Consider the following 21,085-nt stretch of genomic DNA (forward strand, 5'->3'; position numbering starts at 1 on the left):
AGTTTGAGCTTTGGAACCATTTTGCGCCCCCCCCCCTTTTTTTTTTAAAAAAACTAGTTTTGACTCTTGGTGGTAAGTAAAATATTAAAAACTTTTTCCAGAGTCTCCTAGAAACAAATATAATATGAGACCAACTAGTGGCTTCCTTTCAGAAATTTCCAAGGAGGTTACATGAGATGATCTCAGCTAGAGTCAAGCGAGGTCAGGTGAAAGGGACAGCTTTGGGGCTGGCTGTTCCTGCCCGAGTACCAGCTCATATTTGCCATCAGTTTGGCTCCGTCATTTCTCTGCTGGTTATCTACTACTTTCAGACCACCCGAATAAGAGCAGTCGATTTGGCTTCATTGTGTAGGTGGGGAGACTGAGACATTAGTGGCTAAGGTGAAGGTCTCACAACAGAAATCAGTGAGAATCCCTCTGGTTTTGCTCTTGAATTCAGGGACAAGTTTCCCTTGATGTTTCTTTTCCTCTTTTTTTTATTCAGTCCACCCTAAAGCTCTTTTGTACCCTAGCACTTTCATGCAAGTGCCTCTTTGTTTTTCTTCTGTTTTTATTAACCTATAGTAGTGGTCTTGGTGTCGTTGGGGAGTTGGATGGGCATATCTTTAAGTAAAATTTAAAAATAAACATTATTGTTCCTTCAGTCTTGGAGGTGGAACATTCCTAGGTCTATGTTGCTTGCTGACTGGTTGTGAGACCTTTGAAGAAGCTATGGAAATGGCAGCTAAAGGCGACAGCACCAATGTTGATAAGCTGGTGAAGGACATTTACGGAGGAGACTATGAGCGATTTGGCCTTCAAGGATCTGCTGTAGCATCAAGGTAGAGACGAAGTGGCTAGGAACAGTCACGATTAAACACAAGGCAACCTCTCCACCCTGGCTATTCATTTAGTTAATTTTAAATATTTTAACCCACCAGGTGCAACTATCTATGGGATTGGAGTTCAGATTTGGTCTCCTGCCCGTCATGACGCACCAAGATGTTTAGCTCTTGATGCTTGTGCTTAAAATAGGGCAGCTTTGAAAGAAGGTTCTGGAAAATGGCAACAGTTTCCTGTTTCATTCTTGTCCAGATATCTAGAGGCATAAAAAAAAATTCTCCCCCATTAATAGCCATGCTATTTTGTTCCTATTGAGAAAAGGGCAGCCAACCATTCATATTGTAATCTTGTCTGCTTGTAAACCATGGCAGCGAAATCGGGTCATTTGAGTTTGAGCAGAGTTATTCACACGGCTTGCCACAGTACTTTGGTGGAAGCTTGGGGTCTGCCTGAGGATGATTTTGAACACTCTCGCTAATATTTCCAACGTAGCTTTGGCAACATGATGAGTAAAGAAAAGCGAGAGTCCATCAGCAAGGAAGACCTCGCCCGAGCCACGCTGGTCACCATCACCAACAACATTGGTTCCATTGCTCGGATGTGTGCACTGAATGAGGTAAGGCCTTCACCTGGGGAAAGCCATGTGTCATTCATATACATCACCGTTGGCAGGGCAGTGACTATGGACCCTTACAAATTACAGTCTTTGAGAAACCTGTCCTTTGTTGTAGTCACACCTTGTAGAACTAGAAGGGTATATGTTGGAGGGGGAAGGGGGAGAAGAATATGTGTTTTATTTTTAAGTAGGCATTGGATGATAACAAAACCATCCATGGGAGAAACATGGTAAAATGACAAACCATGCCCTAGCCTCTCTACCCTTCATTAGTACCATGCACCTACTGAAGTGTGAGGAAAAGCTCTGTGCACCCTTGCAAATATTCGTGGGCAAAGCGTTCCACTTGCAATATTTGATATTCTCTCTGCTTTCAGCTTCTTTACAGTGTTGCCTTGTGGCATGGAGTTCAAGCAGCATTGTACAGGGCTATCAAAGCACAGAGAACTTGCTACGGCGAAGGCCAGCCAGAGCCCCAGGCACAGGAAGCGGTAGAGCTGGTCACAGACAAAATGCACAAAATACTGTAAATTTCCTTTGGGGAAAAATAAGGAACCGTTTTTCTGAAATATAAGATGTGTAAAGTGGACTGGCTCTTACTGAGCAGTGTTAGGAAGAACAAGAAAGGGGGGTTGGGCATGGAACAGGTAATAGGAGAAGTATTAAATAGTCATAGTAGCATCAGTAATAGAGTTTCTTAAAGTATAATTTTTATTTTTTTTTAATCCTCACCCGAGGATATTTTTCGATTGATTTTTTAGAAAGAGTGGAAGAGAGAGGGAAATATCGGTGTGAGAGAAACACATCGATTGGTTGCCTCCTGCACGAGCCCCGACCAGGGCCTGGGCCAGGTAGGAGCCTGCAACCAAGGTACACTCCCTTGACCAGTATCAAACCCGGGACCCTTTGGTTCACAGGTCGATGCTCTACCCACTGAGTCAAACTGGCTTGGTCTAAAATATGATTTTTAATAATTATGACATACATGCAGAAGCAGGTTCAAATCGTAAGTGTATAGCCTGTTGAATTATCACACACACACCTGTACAGTCACCACTCAGGTTAAAAAATAGAACATTACAAGTACTGCAGAAACCCCCTCTAATCCCCATTGAATAGTGGAGTGTTAACCAGGGTGTGAGGCTGCCTCTATGCCAGCTAGGGGCCAGCCCTGCCTTTGATCCCTGGGGTTACAAGAGACACCTTCCTTTCATGATATTGAGTAGAATATGCCACTGGCCTGTTGGTCAGGTTCATGGTTTTTTGTGAGTCCCCATTTCAGATGGGTATTAAATGCCAAGCTGCTATTCTGATGAAAGAATGTTTTCTGGAGTCATGCCTTTTCAAAGTCCACTTTGGTCATGGGATTCACTGGAACAGAATTTGTTTTTTGGTTTTTTTATATTAACCTTCAAAGAGAGTTTTTCCAAGGAGCCAAACAAGCCCTAAGACCAATCTGTGTGTAGTTGGCTGCACTCATAGACTCTCAAAGGTCAATTCAATGGGAAGAGAGCAATGGATGCCCTTTCCCCTGCTTTCCTCAGAGCTTGAGTGAGCCAGCAGGTTTTTTCACAGGTAGCGTAATCACTCTAGACTAGAGGGAGGACAACTGGTTTTATTTTCAACTTCTGATTTCAGTTTCAGTTTATTTTAAAACCATAGCAAAAGAGGCTGTTTGAAAGTGTCACACACTCGTCTGAGAAACTGTTTTAGAAGTTTCTGTGGAGTTGAATGAATGAGAGGCATCGCCGACAGCCTCAGGCAAGGCTTGCAGCCTTTTGTTTGACTTTAGTTTTGTGTTTTTTTAACTCTATATTGTATGTAATATAGGACAAACATATCTTTTGAAAGGTAGCAAGCTCCATATAACATTCTTTTTTTAACAACAGTTTTATTGAGATAGAATCACATGCTACGCCCATGCCATTCACTTTGTACCTACTGTTCTACATCCTTCTTCAGTTGTTTATCCACCGTTTAGTATAAAATTGGTGAAGATACAGAAAGGAGAGAGGAATAATAAAGAACCTCCATGTAGCCATCAACTCAGTCCCAACAGTTATTAAGACTTTGCCATACATGTTTCACCTATCTCTTTTCTTCCTCTTCCTCTCTTTTTTGCTAAAATAATAGAAAGCAAACCCCAGACATTATCAGTCTAACCTACATACTTCAATATACACTCCAGGAAATGTTGCTTGTTGCTTTTTTACATGATAATACATCTTGAGATTGTTCATATATTTATAATTGCTTCATTTTTTTGTTTGTTTTAATCCTTACTGGGTGATATTTTTCCATTGATTTTTAGAGAGAGTGTAGGGGGAGAGACACAGAGAGAGAATCATAGATGTGAGAGAGACACATCAATTGGGTGCCTCCTGTACAGGGATCAAGCCTACAACTGAGGTACATGCCCTTTTCTGGTATCGAACCAGGGACCATTCAGTCTGCGGGCCGGTGCTCTATCCACTGAGCTAAACCTGCTAGGGCTGCTTCATTTTATCAATGGCCATATAGCATCCTAACATGTAGATATGCTATTCTAGATTTGGTCATTTTCCTAATGATATAATGATATTTAGGGTTTTCTAGACCTTGCCACTATTAAAAAATTGTTTTTTACATATACACGTACACACCATTTTGCATACATGGAATTATACCTATAGGATAAATTCCTAGAAGGGAAATTGCCAAGACAAGAATGTGTTGACTGTAATTTTGACAGGTAGAGTTGGTTCTAATTAATTTCCCATCAGCAGAGTTTGTTTCTCCACAGAGAGTCATTAAATCTTTTTATTTTTTCCAATGTAATAGATACGAAAAGAAATGATACTTTATTTTGGTTTCAAAATTGTATTTTAGTATGTGAGGCTGAGCATTTTACAAATCTGTTTAATAGCCCTGAAGGAGAACTCATTACTGTTCACACATTTTTCTATTGGATGGTTGGTCTTCTTTTCTTATTGATCTGAAGGAGAATAATACATTTTATGTTATATGTACTAAAAATATTTTCTGATTATTGCTTTCCATTTGGGTTAGTTAATGGTAATGTTTTTCTCCAGAATAAATATTTGATTTTTTTAAGTAAATGTGTCTTTTTCATGAATTATGGGTAGTACACCTTTACTACTTCAGCATTATTTTTATTGTGATATATTTCAGAGACAAAGGAAGAGGGGGAGAGAGACAGAAACATCAATGATGAGAATGAATCATTGATCGGCTGCCTCCTGCACGCCCCCTACTGGGGATCGTGCCTGCAACCTGGGCATGTGCCCTTGGCTGGAATTGAACCTGGGACCCTTTAGTCCGCAGGCCAACACTCTATCTACTAAGCCAAACCAGCCAGGGCTTCTTTCTCTTTTTTAAAATTTAACATATCACTCACCCACCATAAATTTGTTTGAAACAGGGAATGTCCATCAGCTTTTCATGCCGCTTCTATTCCTTCTGCTTTCTACCTGAGTAAAGCAGGACTGGGGTTTTAAGCGATTGACTCCCTCGTTTGGGGGGAAGGTGAAACTCCTAAATTTAATTAAATTCCTCTTTAATCTGAGTTTCTTATTTTGAGTGTTCCTTGCCACCTCTCAGTCTGTGTGGTTTGTGGCTACAGTTCTTATTTGTGGAAATTTATTAATACCACCTCCCGCCCCTCTACTCATGGAAATTTCTCACAGTGGTTAATGGGTTAATGAACATGCATGGTTAAAACTCGAGACGGTTAAAGGTGATGTTCCCACACCCTGTTACTCTTCATAGACTGAACAGAAAATAATGCCAGCTTCCAAGCTCTCTTCCCTTTGATATGAGTGACCATAGCAACTGGCTCTGCGAGTGAGTGAGTGGTGAGCAGCCTCTGCATGGGAGGCAGGCCGAGCTCAGTGCTGTGTGTTGTTCAGAATGCAAGTCTGTATCCATGACAACAAAAATACATAAATGTATTTTTTGTTACCATCTCTTAATCCCCATGTTGACCAAACAGGATATTCTAAAAGTAGTAAGTAGTGTTTCTTTTTGTATTCCCTGTGTTAGGCACAGAGCGAACTGAGCAAATACATGAGATGAATAACCCATGCCATGGCCATTTTATGTATGAGTTGCTTATAATAATATTTTATGGTCAGAAATTTGGAGGTTTGAAGGAATGCAATAGCAAATTTAGCTGAAATTGAGCACCAGTTACATTTATGCTTTAATAGAAGCAAACTATGGGCTCAGCTCTAAAGAACTTATGGACAGTAAATTTACAGTACCCTAAGTTTTCTTATTTCAAATTTAAGTTAGAAATAACCTTAATCTCAACCTGAATTTTCTTTTAGAAGCTAGTATCCAAACACATAAGGGGTTTCCAGGGCTCACAGCTCTTGGAGCTTCAGAACAAATTGATGTGAGCAATGAACTCTGTTGCGTGTGGGCAGCTGGATTTTATATCAGACTTAAGGCAACCTAACATAATGACGACAAATTAGCCCAATGTCAGTCTCTGCCTGGTCCACGCAAAATCTCACTGTCTTGTTCTTGTGGATTCTCCTTTGAGGTCTGCTCAAAGTCATCTTGGAAATGCTGGAATAATTCCATTTTTAATAAAAATGTATTCTGTGAGGTTCTGGAATCACAGTGATGTATGGAACATTAGGTTTTTGCTAAATGCTATTTAATGGTTTAACTGTGTTTTTTTTCTTCCCCGTGCCCCCCCCCTCCTCAGAATATCGACAGAGTTGTGTTTGTTGGGAATTTTCTCAGAATCAATATGGTTTCCATGAAGCTACTAGCGTATGCCATGGATTTTTGGTCCAAGGGACAGCTGAAAGCTCTGTTTTTGGAACATGAGGTAGGTTGAGCTTGCATGGACTTCATTGTACGATGTGAAAGTTTTTTGGTTTATATAGCATGAATGGATCCCTTCGTTTGTATTTATACAGAGGATAATGAAGAACAATGTATAAAATGGAAGTTCTCTTATCCAACAGTCAGGACTGGTAGTTGTTTAATAAAAAATAAAAATCAGTTAAAATGAGTAGTCATTAAAAAAATATCTCCCTACTTTAACCATTTTAACAGAAATACATACATGTTCCTTTGTGCACCCATTTTTTTATGTCAGACCAAGGCCTATTTTTGAGCATGAGTTCTGCTGATTGGAGCTCTGTAATTATCCTGTTTTTTATATTATGCACCTTTGATGTCTGGTTTGTTTCTTTAAAGTGGATCAAGAAGTTAAAGACACTTATAAAGCAATTTGGCTGTGGAATTGTAGATTTTCCCCTCCATCTTTCATATGTGACACCCACCTAAATAGCAATGTTTGTGAGTAGCTTTTTTGACCTTTGTTTTGCTTTGGTTCCAGTTTTGTTAAGATATAATTGACATATATCACTGTATCAGTTTCATATATAAAGCATAAAGATTTGATATATGTATAATTGCAAAATATTAACAGTTTAGTTATCATTCATCACCACACATTTTTAAAGATTATTTTAACTTGTGATGAGAAATTTTAAGAATTACTCATTTAGTGCCCAGCCAGCATGGCTCAGTGGTTGAGCATGGACCTATGAACCAGTAGGTCACAGTTAGATTCCCAGCTGGGGCACAGCCTGGGTTGCGGGCTTGATCCCCAGTGTGGCATGCAAGAGGCAGCCAATCAATGGTTCTCATCATTGATGTTTATCTTTCTCTCCCTCTCCTTTCCTCTCTGAAATAAATAAAAATATATTTTAAAAAAGAAAAAAGATTTACTCACTTAGCAGCTTCAGTATTAACTGCCTTTTTTCCAGTCATTTTCAACAATTTAACTAGATTTTTATAGAAGTGACCATTTTATACTCCTTTTATTATTTGAGTTTGTGTATAGTTAAATTAGATTATTACACTAACAATCAAACTGTCATAAACAAATTTGTGGGAAAAACACAACGGACTTTTGGTAAGTAAATAGCCAGCTGTTGAGAAAACAAATGTTTGGCCAGTGAGAGTAGCTCCAGGGCCTTGAGCGGTTGGTGTACCAGGACATAAGCAGTCTGTTTACAGAGGAAACGAAGAGCCGCAGTTAATTCAGAGCCCCTTACATCAAGTTTCTACACTAGTACAAACCAGAGATTTCTGAGAGTGAGTGAGGGGCACTCCTCTCTTGCTACCGCATTGAAGTTCAGTACTATAAAGAGCAACTATTTATCACAGGAGGTACCTAAGTCCAAGGGAATATTGCAGCAGAAAAAATACTGAGAACTGGTATAAATTTCGGTTGCTGAACTGAATTATTTATTTGAAAAGTTGCTGATGCATTTGTAAGTTCTTTAGAGCTGAGCCCATAGTTTGCTTCTATTAAAGCATAAAACAGCCCTAGCTGGCTTGGCTCAGTGGATAGAGCGTCAGCCTGCAGACTGAAGGGTCCCAGGTTCGATTCCGGCCGAGGGCACATGCCTGGGTTTTGGGCTTGATCCCCAATAGGGGGTGTGCAGGAGGCAGCTGATCAATGATTCTCTCTCATCATTGATGTTTCTATCTCTTTCTCCTCCCTTCTAATCTGAAATCAATAAAGAAATATATATATATTTTTAAAAAGGAGCATAAAACAAAAGGAACTTAAATACTAAATAGTTAAGGCCCAATGATTGAAATTAATGCTATAGGAAGCCCCCTCCCCCCCCCCCTTTAAAATGTTTTTTACCCTCCTCTTTAAAAAAAAAAGCACACTTAAGGTATGGAGTGATATAACTTTGAGGGGGGAGGGGCGGGGGTGATGGGAATGGAGTCCCAGAATTTTCGCTTTCCCTTTCCCAGATAGAGCAGCTCCCTTTAAAACAAAACAACAAAAAAATTTTTTTAATTGATTTCAGAGAAGAAGGTAGAGGGAGAGAGAGATAGAAACATCAATGATGAGAGAATCATTGATCGGCTGACTCCTGCACGCCCCCTACTGGGGATCAAGCCTGCAAACTCGGGCATGTACCCTTGATCAGAATTGAACCTGGGACCCTTCAGTCCGCAGGCCAACGCTCTATCCACTGAACAAAACTAGGTAGGGTGAGCAGCTCCCTTTTTTATCTGCTTAGATATTGATTTCCACATAGATTTTGTCTGAAAAAGAAAAAATCACCTCAGCTTTAAAAATAATTAAAAATGAAAACCACTGTTCTAGTCCAGCTAGTGTTGCCATATTTGGCCATTAAAAATACAGGACACAGTTATTTTATCCAGCATTTATCTGGCAACCCTGAGTGCAGGTTCTCTTGGACTAAAGCAGAAAGCGAACCTGGAAGGCACCAGGGATTAAAGGCCATCTATCTACAAAGCCACGCTGGTGGTCAGATAGGGAACATGATCCAACGTTTTCGGGAAATCCACTTGTTTTGGCAAAAATGCATGTCACTTTGTACAACCCTAGGCCTCTGTGCACGATGGCTTTGGTTTGTTACTGTGTATCACGCATAACTCAAGCCTCTAGAGCCAATGAAACTGGAACGATTTTATAACCCCGTTTAGGTATCAGAAAATTCTCTACATTCTTAAGTTCACTCTGGCTTAGGTAGGCCTTACTATGGAGAGAGAACTTTTGGGGGAGCACTGCCTGGCAGGGGGGCTTTCCTGCCCTGCCTTAAGTGGCGTCACTCACAGTCTCTCAGTTTGTATTAGTGAGCATTTCCTCAGAGAAAGTCGTCTGGCAGAGCAGTTAAGACCACAGCCTCTTCGTGACGGGGAGACCTTAGCCAGCGACTACCTCTCCATCTCTGTGTTCGCACTTGTGAAGTGGGGTGTAATGGTACGTCTCCTAAAGTTACTGTGCAGATTAAATGACTAAGTCCATGTAAAGTGCTTAGAACAATGAGTGAGCCCTCAATAAGTGTTGGCTGGCGACCGGCAACAGAGGCAAAGATCCTGCCATGCATACAGCGTTCTGGCATTTTGGCAGGTGCTTCTGCAGTAGCTGATGAGTCAGGCATACACCAGAGGAGTGGGAGTCTCGTGCCTTTTGGAAATCAGTTTCTCTAAAAGTTTCCGTTTTTCAGTTTCTGTCATTTTCACAGAAACATGGGGCTCTTTTTTTTTTTTTTTTAACAGGTGAGCAAAGTGAAACTGGGCTGATTTAGCTGCCTTTCCAAGATCTACTGAGGGAAACGGTGGGATATTACAGCTTTGAAGTCAGATAGATTTGAGGGTGAGCCTAGGCACATGTCATGTGATCCTGCTAGGGTAATTTACTTTATTACCTTCCATTTCTCATCTGTGAAATGGGGGTAATCATAAAAATGTTGGCATGGCAAGAATTAAAAATGAAATATTAACAATACACAGCCCTCTGTAACACACACTGCGTGCCATTTTTCTAAACATTTTACATCAACTTATTTAATATGTATAATAAGCCAATATCCAATACATTTTATTATTATTAATTATTATTATTTACTTCACCATGTTTCATAGCAGAGTTAAGGTTTTAAATTTCTCTTACAACGTTAGGGGGCAGCAATCCTAAGGTTATTAACAACAATAGGTATTTGTGGCTAAGTTCAGAGGTAATCATACTGCCTTCCCATTGTTTTTGTAGGGTTACTTTGGAGCTGTTGGGGCACTGTTGGAACTATTCAAAGTGACTGATGACCAGTAGAGAGGAGCCCTCGGTGATGGAACAGCCTTACGTGAGAACAGAGCCCTGGGAACCCGCTGCTGGAGAAGGTGAAAGCCGCCGTGAGACGAAAGCCAAGCCATCCACGGCAGACACACCTGCTGGATTTGTAAATAATTTAAAATCCTTCTAGCTGATCTTTTACTCTTGGGTTTTGAGTTTATGATTCAAAATGGGGAATACAAGAGTTTTTTTCTGTATACTGTATTTTTAAGAAGAAGAAGAAGAAGAAAAAAAACAAAAACACCATTTTGTGCAGTGTGGCCAAACCTACCAATTTTATGCATTAACCTTTGTAAAGTTATATTATGTTTAAAAGAAGGACCTGAAATGTAAGTGTTGTTTATACTTCTTCTGGGGTTTACTGATCAGTGTGGTAATTTTGAGTTCGTTTAGTAATTACTCTAGGAGATTTTACCTTTACTTATATTTTTCATGACGTTTCATGATTTGCTGTTTGGTTTCAAATGAAACTACCAATCTGGCATGTTTTACTGTGAACACTATTTTGTTTGTCTGTTTGCCTTTTATTGTCTTGTTTTCTCTGTTTGAATGTCCTATGGAAAAAGAGTCTTTGCCCCTGTTTCTGTCCTCAGATGACTCCCCCTCCCCACCAGTCCTTCCTGTGCTGTATTTGTTCATATTAATCACGGTGCTGTCCAACTCAATACAAAGTTAAACACGAGACTAAAGCTCTCAAAAGTGCCCTCGCAGGGGGTACTCTGAAAGTGTTCATGAATTTAAGGAGCCTGGCAAAAGTTGAAAATTATGCAATTTTGTCACACACAGTGTCTTGTCGGATTTATTTTATGTTCGGTTATATTAAATGGAAATATTCTATGACGAAATGTCCTCAGCCATGCGCAAAGTACCAATGGCAGCAAATCCTTGTGCAGGACATTCAAATGTATAGGACAGCGTCTCCCGGTAGATGAACTGCTCACATTGTGAGGGTTAAAGAGAAGTCGCGTTAGAGGTGTCAGGTAGTAATATCTTTTTTTTGGGTACATGTATATACCTAGGAACTTTGTAGCAAGTCATCTTAAATAATAAGAAAGTTTTTCATTTGGAGTCTTTTCAACTAAAAACTATTGCAATCTCCGTTTCTAAAATTAAAAAATGATGATACTGATCTCTATGTATAGTTTTTCTTTTTAAAAGACATCATTGGGACTGATGGGTAACTTTCAAATCTGAATCTTAGGTGATCATTGAAATCCATGAGATCTAACGAGTTAGAACGAATTCATTTTTGGAATTGAGCATCTTGTTGAAGGGGATTTGGTAAGGGCTGGGCATGGCTCCATGACGAATCTTTCCTTCTCTGCATTCTGAGCAGCGTCTTTAATTTCCATATCGTCAATTCTTGAAGAAGTTGATGTTAATTGAAATACTCACCTGTCTGGTTGAAATAAAGCCCGTTTCTGTTGTGATGTTTTTATTTTTAGTGTATCTGTTATTTTCATTTCCTGACCTTTATGTTCATATTATCTGCGTCTGTACCATAAAATGAATGTGTTGTGTTTTTGCTACTCTACATTTCATAATTTGAAGCTGTCACACAAGTGTGGTAAAAGTCCAAAACACTGTGTCTTCCATTAAAGCTGTAGCTCTATGCAGGAATTGTACTTTAAAAAAATTTTTCTTATATATATGATTAACTCCTTATTCCCAAAATATCACTACTATATTTTGGTAATTCCAAAAGAGTTTCAGGATTCAGTCATAAATACATTTGATTAACTTCTACCTGGCTTTTAGAAATTTAAACCGCTAAGATGTCCTTGAAAGAGACAAGTGTAAGAAAACTACATATCACCTATGACAGTGCCTTTTTTGATCTTTTCTACCATTCCTACTCTCATCTGTCAGGGAATAGCACACCTTGGATCATGGTTCTGCAAAAGAAATTGGGGCAAGTTGGTGTGACTAAATAATTTTGTTTTCAATTACCTGGAATCACTTGATCTGTCCTTACAAATGTTTAAAACATTGGTTTAGCTGAGGAAATAAGTTCATTCTGTTCTGCAAGTATCAGTTAAATGTTGGCTACAGATAGCCAGCTTCTTTTATACAATGAGGCGCTTGGAGCCTGGGGTTCCCCCCTTACTTGAATGACAGGAACTTCCCTTTGGCTCGACGTCAGGAAGAATGAAGAATTTTTAGCTTGAACTATATGATCAGGGGGTCCAGAGCATGGTTTTCTGATTGCGAGACAGCTTCAGTTTGGACCCAGCTCAGCCATTAACTAGCTCTGCAGACAAGTCACTAAGCCTCACTAAACCCTCGTTTCCTCCCTCATAAAACGGGGGCAAATGGTAGTTCTTACCTCCATATTTAAAGAGATTAGCACAAGGGCTGACACATAATAAAAGCTTCGTTAATTTTAGCCATACTGAAAAGAAAATAGATGTTTTAAACTAATGCATTAAATCGGGGAATTTTTTTTTTTTTTAGCCTGCTGGAATGTGGGGAGCCCATTTTATCAGAGATATGGCACAGACCTCCCCTTGTTAGTACAGGTCTACAGCCCTCATTCACAATTCCAAAACCCACGCTCTTCACATATCTCTTCTCACTTGAGAGAAAAGGTTACTTGAGCATTATTTATCACACTTTGTAGGACCCTTCACATGTCTTGTTGCAAAGCTATTAATGTATTTGATTACACGGTCCTGCCCCAGACACTACTAGGGGTGTTAAGTAGTGAACAATTCTGAATTTTGGGATATATCTGGTCCCAGTATTTTGAGATAAAAGGATTGTGGAAATAGAGCTGTATACTTCAGCTTATGTAGGTATGCTGAGTCCCTTTGTTGGGAACTGTGGTTACAGGTAATTTATACTTGGACATCATCCAGTCAGTCACACAAGGAATATTAAGAAGTTACTCTGTGCCAGGAAGGAAATGAGGCTAGGATACAGCCCCTGCTGTCCAGCAGGTTGAGGACAGAAGTCTTAGCCAACTCCTGCAATAAAGTATCTCAGGTATAATGCATTTGTTCACAAGTAGTTACAGCAGTGAACAAAACAAAGATCCATCCCCACAGTGCTTACCTTCCTAGAAGGGAAGACATAAATTAATAATTATATAATAGTATAGTAGCTCACTATTAAAGAGAGAAAGTAAATTAGGGTAAGGGGGTAGGGGGGTAATTCTGTTTAGGAAATGAGAAGTGGAGAAACTGCTTAGAGTGATCAAAGACAACATCTCTTAGGTGACATTTGAGTAGAGTCGAATGGAGTAGGGAGCGCACCATGTAAACACCCGGCGGAGAATATTTTACTCCTGGCAAATGAGAATGGAGGTTTGGAGGAACTGCAAGGAGGCCAGTGTGCCTGGAGCAGAGTGGGAAGTGCAGTTTTAGGCACAGCCAAGGAAGAGGCCCTACCTGAAGTCCTAAGTGAGGCGGGAAGGCTGCACAAGAGATTGGTAACTTCTGGAGGCGGGGTCGGGGCTAGATAAGTTCTCAGTCTTAACCAACAAGGAGAGTCCATGGGGTGGACCACGTCGGGAGGGCTTAACGAGCAGAGAGGAGGCTGAGAAGCATTGGGAGAAGAATCGGCCTATAGGCCCTAGCTTATTCAGGGAACTAGACACTCCACCTGGAGCTAGTTAGAGAGAAACCCAGATACCTGGGAGAGAGGAAACCAAACAGATTAGGGAAGGTCTCGAATTCCGTGCTGAAGATTTTGGTCTCTTCTGTAGTCATTGTGGAGCCACCAAACAGTTCCAAGTAAAGTGAAACTGGAATGAATCTGGCTTCAGAGTGATAACCGAGCAACATGTCCCGTGGAGGTCAGTCAGTAAACCAGCTAATGTGCTGTTGAATACATAGCACCGCTCCGTTCTCCTTTCCCCTGTTGTGCCAAATCTGCTGAGGGCCACGGCTCTCTGTAACTTAGATGGTTATGTAAACTCTTGAGAATTTTCCCGAAGGACAAAGGCTACTTACTAATAGCTACAACTCGACTGTGTTTCTATTCAGTGAGGGGAAAGGTTTCAGCACCAGTGACCACCATACACTCCATACTCGCGAGAACTGCTTGGGAGGAAGGCGCTTTTCCTCCAGGTGATCAGAAAATGACCTCAAATGTGTGAGGAATATTGAATTAGTGCACATGTTCCATGGGATTTACCAGGCGCTCATTCTTTCACTCTTTATATATTTAGTGCCTATGAGCTGAGATGCACTGGGTAACATGTAGGGTCCAGTTAGTTGTAAGACAGCGAGGTCCCTGCTTTCCTTGGGCTTATACTCTCGTGAGGGAGATGCACTTTAAGCACATAAACCAATAAATTAACATCAAAATGAAAGACAGTGATAAAAGCTATGAAGAAACAGAACAGGGTGACGTGGTAGAGAGGAAGAAGTAGGACTTCCTTAGATGGACAGAGGCTACCAATAGGGATAAGTTATGGCTTCAACTTTTGAGGAATTAACAGTCAAGTTCACCTTGCTTTCATTATCACCATGAGAATGAAAGATGTTTGGGGGAAACAGTTTGATAACTAATTTATTTTCTTTTTATTTTACTTAGACTATTTAGTTGCATATCCCTTTAAACTTATTACATGAAATAATATATTAGTAACGCACCTTTTACACTACTCGTTTTATGAAACAATAGTATTTGAACTGTTCACTGGAATCTTTATAGTCAAGGCTTTGTCATGCTCAGAGTCACTTAGTATCCAGAGTACACTAAGTTCGACATGCAGCACTTTTGAATCCATGTCTGATTCTGACACTGGACGCTTTTTAACCAAGACACAAGCACCCACTTTCATAATGAGCTTAATTATTTGTTTCATTTTCCAAAAGGTGTATATTGGTGATGCCACAGTATAACTATTTATGTGGAGCCTTTTTTTAAAAAGGTTAGTTTATGAGTATTCATCACTTGCAATACAAAAAGGAAAGAAAATTTGTATTAAAACTCTTCGCCTCTTTTTATACTCTATAAAAGTAAACACAAAACATTCCAAAATAGAATTAATTATGTTTCAGTTAATGTCACCAAAAAATTCTCAACCAGTCCTCAGTGAGAATTCATCTTTTAAAAAATAGTTTGGTTTTTTAAAAAAAATATTTTTATTGATTTTAGAGAGGGGAAGGGAAGAGAGATAGAAACATCAATAATGAGAGAGAATCACTGATCGGCTGCCTCCTGCACGCCCCCTACTGGGGACCAAGCCCGCAACCAAGGCGTGTGCCCTTGATCCCTTTAGGCTGCAGGCTGACACTCTCTCCACTGAGTCAAACTGGGTAGGGCAAAAGTTTAGTATTTAAAAAAAATTCAACAACTTTTACATGCATAGAATCTATAGTTCCACATGAAAAATAGCAGTATCCATGTTTTCTTTTACTATTTTGAGCATAGGATCTTCCCAGAAGGGTAATGTGATGAGGGACAATTATTTTGAGCACTTGCATGTCTAAAAATTTCTAAAAATATTTTTATTCCACATGCATACTGATTGATTGTTCAGCAAGGTATAGAATTTTAGAATAGATATTATTTTTCTTCAGAATTCTGAAGGCATAGCCCTATTATTACCAAGTTCCTACATACAGAGATCAGGAGCTGGAATGCTATGAGAAAACCTGATAGGGTTCTGGCTTCTAATCTCTGCATTGAACGATTATTTTTCCTCTTCTTTCCTGGAAGCTTTTAGAAACATTTCAACTTTCTGTTTCAGCTCCAACATGTATTTTCAACACTGCCTTATTAATAACTATGTCAAATGTTGATCAATCCAGGACTCTCTATTTTACATTTTGGCAGTTATTGCCAAATTGCCCTCCCAAAAAGTATGAGTATACACACTGTAAACATTAATAATTCCTATTTTCCTACTTATTCACCCACATCAGGTATTGTCAATCTTTTCATTTTTGTCAATCTTACAGGTAAAAACTAGCTTATTTTAATATAAATAAAATGTCTTCAAGATCTTCCTATTCCTGAGGCTTTGGTTTAATAATGGCTATTAAAATGAATTTGTTGAATCAAAAGAGAAGCCATCTTGCAGTGTTTGGGACGGCATTGAAATTGAGAGAGTTAGCAAAAGCTCTATAATCTGCTTTGGTTGAGGCCTGTCTTTCAAGTTATCTGTGTGACCTTGGGTTCAGTTTCCTAACCTCTGGAAGCCTCAGCTAGCTCATCTGTAAAATTGGGATTAAAGTCAGTTCTCCCCTTATATGATTGTGAGGATTAAATGATAACGTAAAGAGCTGAGAACTGTGCCTGGCCTCGGTGCTTAGTAAAACTCAGTGACAGGCAAGCCCCAGAGGGAGCACCATTCACATCTGCCTCTGCCTCCAAGAGTTATGAATGTGACCTGCACATTGTCTTTCTTTTTTTGGTCTTTTGCAAATGCTAATGTGTAATTATTTTCTCTTGATGCAAGGGCTGCAGTTATAAAAATGTGTTTGTTAGATACATTTAATTTTCAAAACGACCTATGTATTAAGCTATTTTATTCTCATAGTATCCTAATGAACTAGGTTAACAGGTAGTATTATTTCTACAGTTGAGATAGTATTATTTCTAAGACAGACGAAGCCAAAGCAACTTCTTTAGGTTAAGAGTAAATAGGTAGCAGGTCGTGGATAAAAATTTAGGTTTTAAAAGTTAAAAAGTGCCAAACTACCATTTTATTCCAGGTGAACTAACTTGGTATAAAATATATTCTAATAAGTAGATAAGGATGAATTATAATTAATATATCAGTTGTTCATAGATAACCTTCATTTCTAAAATGTCTAATGGTTTTTTAAAACTGTGCAAAATAGTTAAAATATTCTCCTTACAAGTGTAGTGGAATTAATATTAGGAGTAGTACATTCATTCTGCAGCATAATAAACTAAGCTTCCATTACATTTGTATTATAAAAAAGGCAAATTCACCTAAGTTGTACTGTTGTTTAATAGCAGGGATGGATCCTTAAAAATAGTCATCTCAGAGTCTTTTATAAAACTTGCTGAAAATCACCTCATAAAAATTTAGATAAGAATATATTAACAAAGAAGGAGAAGGAATATATTAGCAAATCTGGAGATACTACTTCTTTTTAAGCCTAGAGAATATAATAACACAGCTCTAAATTACACGAAGCAAAAAGGAATAGAATTGAAGTGAAGAATAGAAAATTCAATAACAAGTAGAGATTGCAGCGCCCCTTTTTCCATAGTGGGTAAAATATCAACAAGGAAGCCCTGGCAGGTTTGGCTCAGTGGATAGAGCATTGGCCTGTGAACTGAACGGTCCTGGGTTCGATTCTGGCCAAGGGCACATACCCGGGTTGCGGGCTTGATCCTCAGTAGGGGACATGCTGGAGGCAGCTGATCAATGATTCTCTCTCATCATTGATCGTTCTCTCTCTCTCTCCTTCCTCTCTGAAATCAATAAAGAAAGATATAAAAAAATGTCAACATGGAAATATGAGACTTGAACAGTACTATAAACAAACTAGACCTAACAGATCATCTATAAAACTTTTCACCCAACAGCAGCAGACTGTGCCTTCTTGAATGCCTATGGCGTATTCTCCAGGACAGAAAATAGGCCATAAAAAACCCTCAATGAATGTAAAAGGATTGAAATCATACAAGTTATGTTCTATGTTGACAATGGAATTAAATTAGATAGCCACGACAAAAGAAATTTGGGAAATTCACAATTCTGTAAAAATTAAACAGTGTACTCTTAAATTATCAGTGTGTCAAAGAAGAAATTACAAAGAAAATTAGAAAATATTTTGGGATGAATGAAAAGGATCACACAATACGCCAAAACTTTATTGGATGCAGCTAAAGCAGTGCTTTAGGGGCAAATTTACAGCTGTAAATATTATTTGGCCATAAAAAGTAATGAAGCACTAATACTGACAACAACATGGATGTACCTTGAAAATATGCTAAGTGGAAGAAACCAGTCACAAAAGACTACATATTGTATGATTTCATTTATATAAAATGTCTAGATTAGGCATATCTAATAGAGACAGAAAATTGATTAATGGTTTTCTAGGGCTGGGAGTTTGGGAGAAATGAGTTACTGCTAATAGGTGTGAGGTTTCTTTTTTTTGGGTGATTAAAAAATGTTCTAAAATTGACTGAGATGGTTGTACAACTGGATTAGAAATCATTGAGATATATACTTTAAATAAATTAAATAGTATGTGAATTATATTTCAATAAAGCTGATTTTCAAAAGCATGTTAATTTGAAGATTGAAAAATTTCTTTGAATATAGTGCAAAAGTGAAATTATGAATGTTAATCGGATGTTCTTTTTTTTAAAAAAAACCTAACTGGTGTCACTTTCAATTTTGTAAAATATTCTCCTTGTTGTTTTTGCTTTTCCACCTTCTTTCCCTGTACTTTCCTTGAATACTCATATTTTCAGACACAACCTCCAAGTACATTTAGTCAAATTTGAATGGCTCCAAATTGATGTGGTTACAGGAGGGGCACTGATTAATGACAGCCCCAGTTGTCTACGTTTTCTTTTTATTAAAAAAACACACATGGATTTCTTTTTTAATTTTGGCAGTTATAGCTTAAGAATAATTTTAAATTTTCCCTTAGGTTATAAAGCCACTAGGAAAAAAACGGACTTGTTTAATATTAGACTTTTCTTCTCTCTTCCTCCCCTTCACTCAGTTCATGAAACTTGCTTCTATTTTAACCAGGATCGGCATCTGAAGAATTTATGCCATCTGGCTGCCATGACGTGGTTAATGAATTGTGTCTATTTTAGCCTGTTCCATTAGTGAGGCAGGTGGTCCATGTCGTCTTGTGTATCTTTAAGAGATACTTCAATTTTAAAATGATGATTTTCCATTAACTACTTAAGTTGATTTACCCTGACAAAGCTCTTTTTTTCCATAGTATGTTCTCAGACTATGTTTTCTAGCATTTACGTTGTGTGTGCGTGTATACCTGGAGTGTTGACAAACAGATCCAAAGTTAATCCTGCAAATAATGGATTTAGGGAGTTTATATTAAAACTACAATTTAGGCAGAATATATTTGTAAATTTAATACTGGAATCATCTGTCATATGTCACTTTATTTTAAATAGAGGCCAAGAATGTTTTTAGTATTAAGCTTCATAAGTGTGTGGGTTGAAATTAGGCAAGTTAAATGCGATTGTGAGTTTTAAACAGAAATATTTTAAGCATTCTTCTTTGGGGTTTGATTACTATTTATATTGGATTTATAAATTTCACTCTTGTCTGTCTGTTCTTGGGCCAGCATCAACACTGAGTTTATCAGGTAATTATTTAGGCAATGTTTAGACAGGCCAAATGAAACGGAGGAGGGAGGCAATTATCTGGAGAGCCTACCCACACACGGTCCAGCAATTGCAGAGAAAACGGTTTGGTTGAGTTTTGTTAGCTCTACCCTGAACATTTTAGTTAATTCCACAGTTCTTCCCATGCTTTAGCCTATGCTTCTACAGTTCATGTCCGACCTCAGCTGTCGTGGCTGTCACGGCTGTGGACATTAATTAATCATGAGGACTGTCTCAGCAAAATCAAGCTGTCTGGATGCCTGACCATTAGAGAGCTTGGTCTTAGAGAACCTTAAGGATCATTTCATCTGTTTTATTGGCCACAGAGAAGGACATTACCAAGATATAACTTCACTCGGATATAAGAAATTTACCTTTATAAAAGGTTATGGGACACTAAGATTTGTTTTAAAAAGAAATCACTAAACTCTGCCTAGTTTTTGTGTGCAAAGCAATTCTAAATACACTGGCATGCAAATATTAAGATGTAGAGATTTCTGAATTCATCATATGTTAATTATTGATGAACTAATACTCATGTTTTAATGTCAACTTTTACTCATTGATCCAGTGCTGCAAAAGAGACCTTGGAAACAATAACAGAGCTGTATTCCAACTCTGGAGGCATTAATTTTGATCACTCAAGTGGTAGGTTGCAAAACTATGCTAAAGGGCTTGCCCAAAGCAAGGTTACCAAGTATGAGAAGGGCAAAATACATTTTAAAGTCTAATTTTTAAATTTCTAAATAAATACTGAATCACTATTTAGGGATTATCAGCTAAGAAGGTGCCAAATTACTAGCTTGCTTTGCACTCTCACAGTTCTGACCTGGCACTGGATGAAGAGAGAGAGTTTGGAGCAGACATGGCCTTTGACATTCTTCCAAACCTGCACTTTTGTGATTCTAATGATTAGGCATGGAGCCTGCCACATGGGAATAAAGGGTGCTTACACAAAAAAGAATTCATAACAATGACAGATTATGACTTCATGTGCTTGGTACTCAAAACAAGCAAAGAATAAACAAAACTCTGATTGGCTAAACCTCTATTTGGTTAAAACAATATATATTTCATTTTGTTCAGGAAAAAATACTGGTCTACAAAACACTGATTTGTCACTGTGAAGACCCATGCCAAAATTATTTTTGAAAAATGGAACAATTATTGATTTCTATATCAATTTTCTCTATTACAATTTGAGATAAATATTTTCTATTTTACCCAATAACTTACATTTCTTAGTTCTGATGTTACTTTTGAAATTTTAAACTTATGAAACTAGTTTATCTTGATTTTGATTTTTTTTTTTTTTACTAATCTTTCAATTATTAAAGTTTGGGAGAGATCTATAGAAATTATGGTATTTGGCTTTCAGTCTTACTGGATTTAAAATTTTTAGTGGTGATGCAATGTTTAATTTCAGCAAGTAAACCTCTTTTCAATAGCTAATTAATTTTTTAAATGACCTATCATTTTGCTTGATTATAATTTGTTATTAAGAGCTTATCTTCTAAATCCATTCCTCTCTTTGAAGATAGTTAAAAAGGGATTTTTTATTGTTATTTTTTTTATTTCTGTTCAATTTCCTTGTCCCTAAAAATGATGTAGGTCATAGTTTTTAAAAAAATGTTTTTATTGATTTGAGAGAGAGAGAGAGAGAGAGAAAGGGAGAGGGAGAGATACATCACTTCGATGAG

At 38.2% G+C, this 21,085-nt stretch overlaps 1 protein-coding gene across 1 annotated transcript in view; it reads left to right on the top strand.

Annotated features, from left to right (window-relative positions):
• The window catches only part of PANK1 (pantothenate kinase 1), a 47,123-nt gene extending 35,603 nt beyond the window's left edge, over nt 1–11,520 (top strand). Inside the window, exons 4-7 of the mRNA XM_006755104.2 lie at nt 645–821; nt 1,315–1,438; nt 6,153–6,278; nt 10,002–11,520. Of these exons, the coding sequence (XP_006755167.1) occupies nt 645–821; nt 1,315–1,438; nt 6,153–6,278; nt 10,002–10,061 (487 nt within the window). The 3' untranslated portion in view covers nt 10,062–11,520. The remainder of the gene's footprint in view (nt 1–644; nt 822–1,314; nt 1,439–6,152; nt 6,279–10,001) is intronic.
• Nucleotides 11,521–21,085: the final 9,565 nt, after the last annotated feature.

This window comes from Myotis davidii, unplaced genomic scaffold (assembly GCF_000327345.1).
Source record: "Myotis davidii unplaced genomic scaffold, ASM32734v1 scaffold271, whole genome shotgun sequence".
NCBI lineage: Eukaryota > Metazoa > Chordata > Mammalia > Chiroptera > Vespertilionidae > Myotis > Myotis davidii.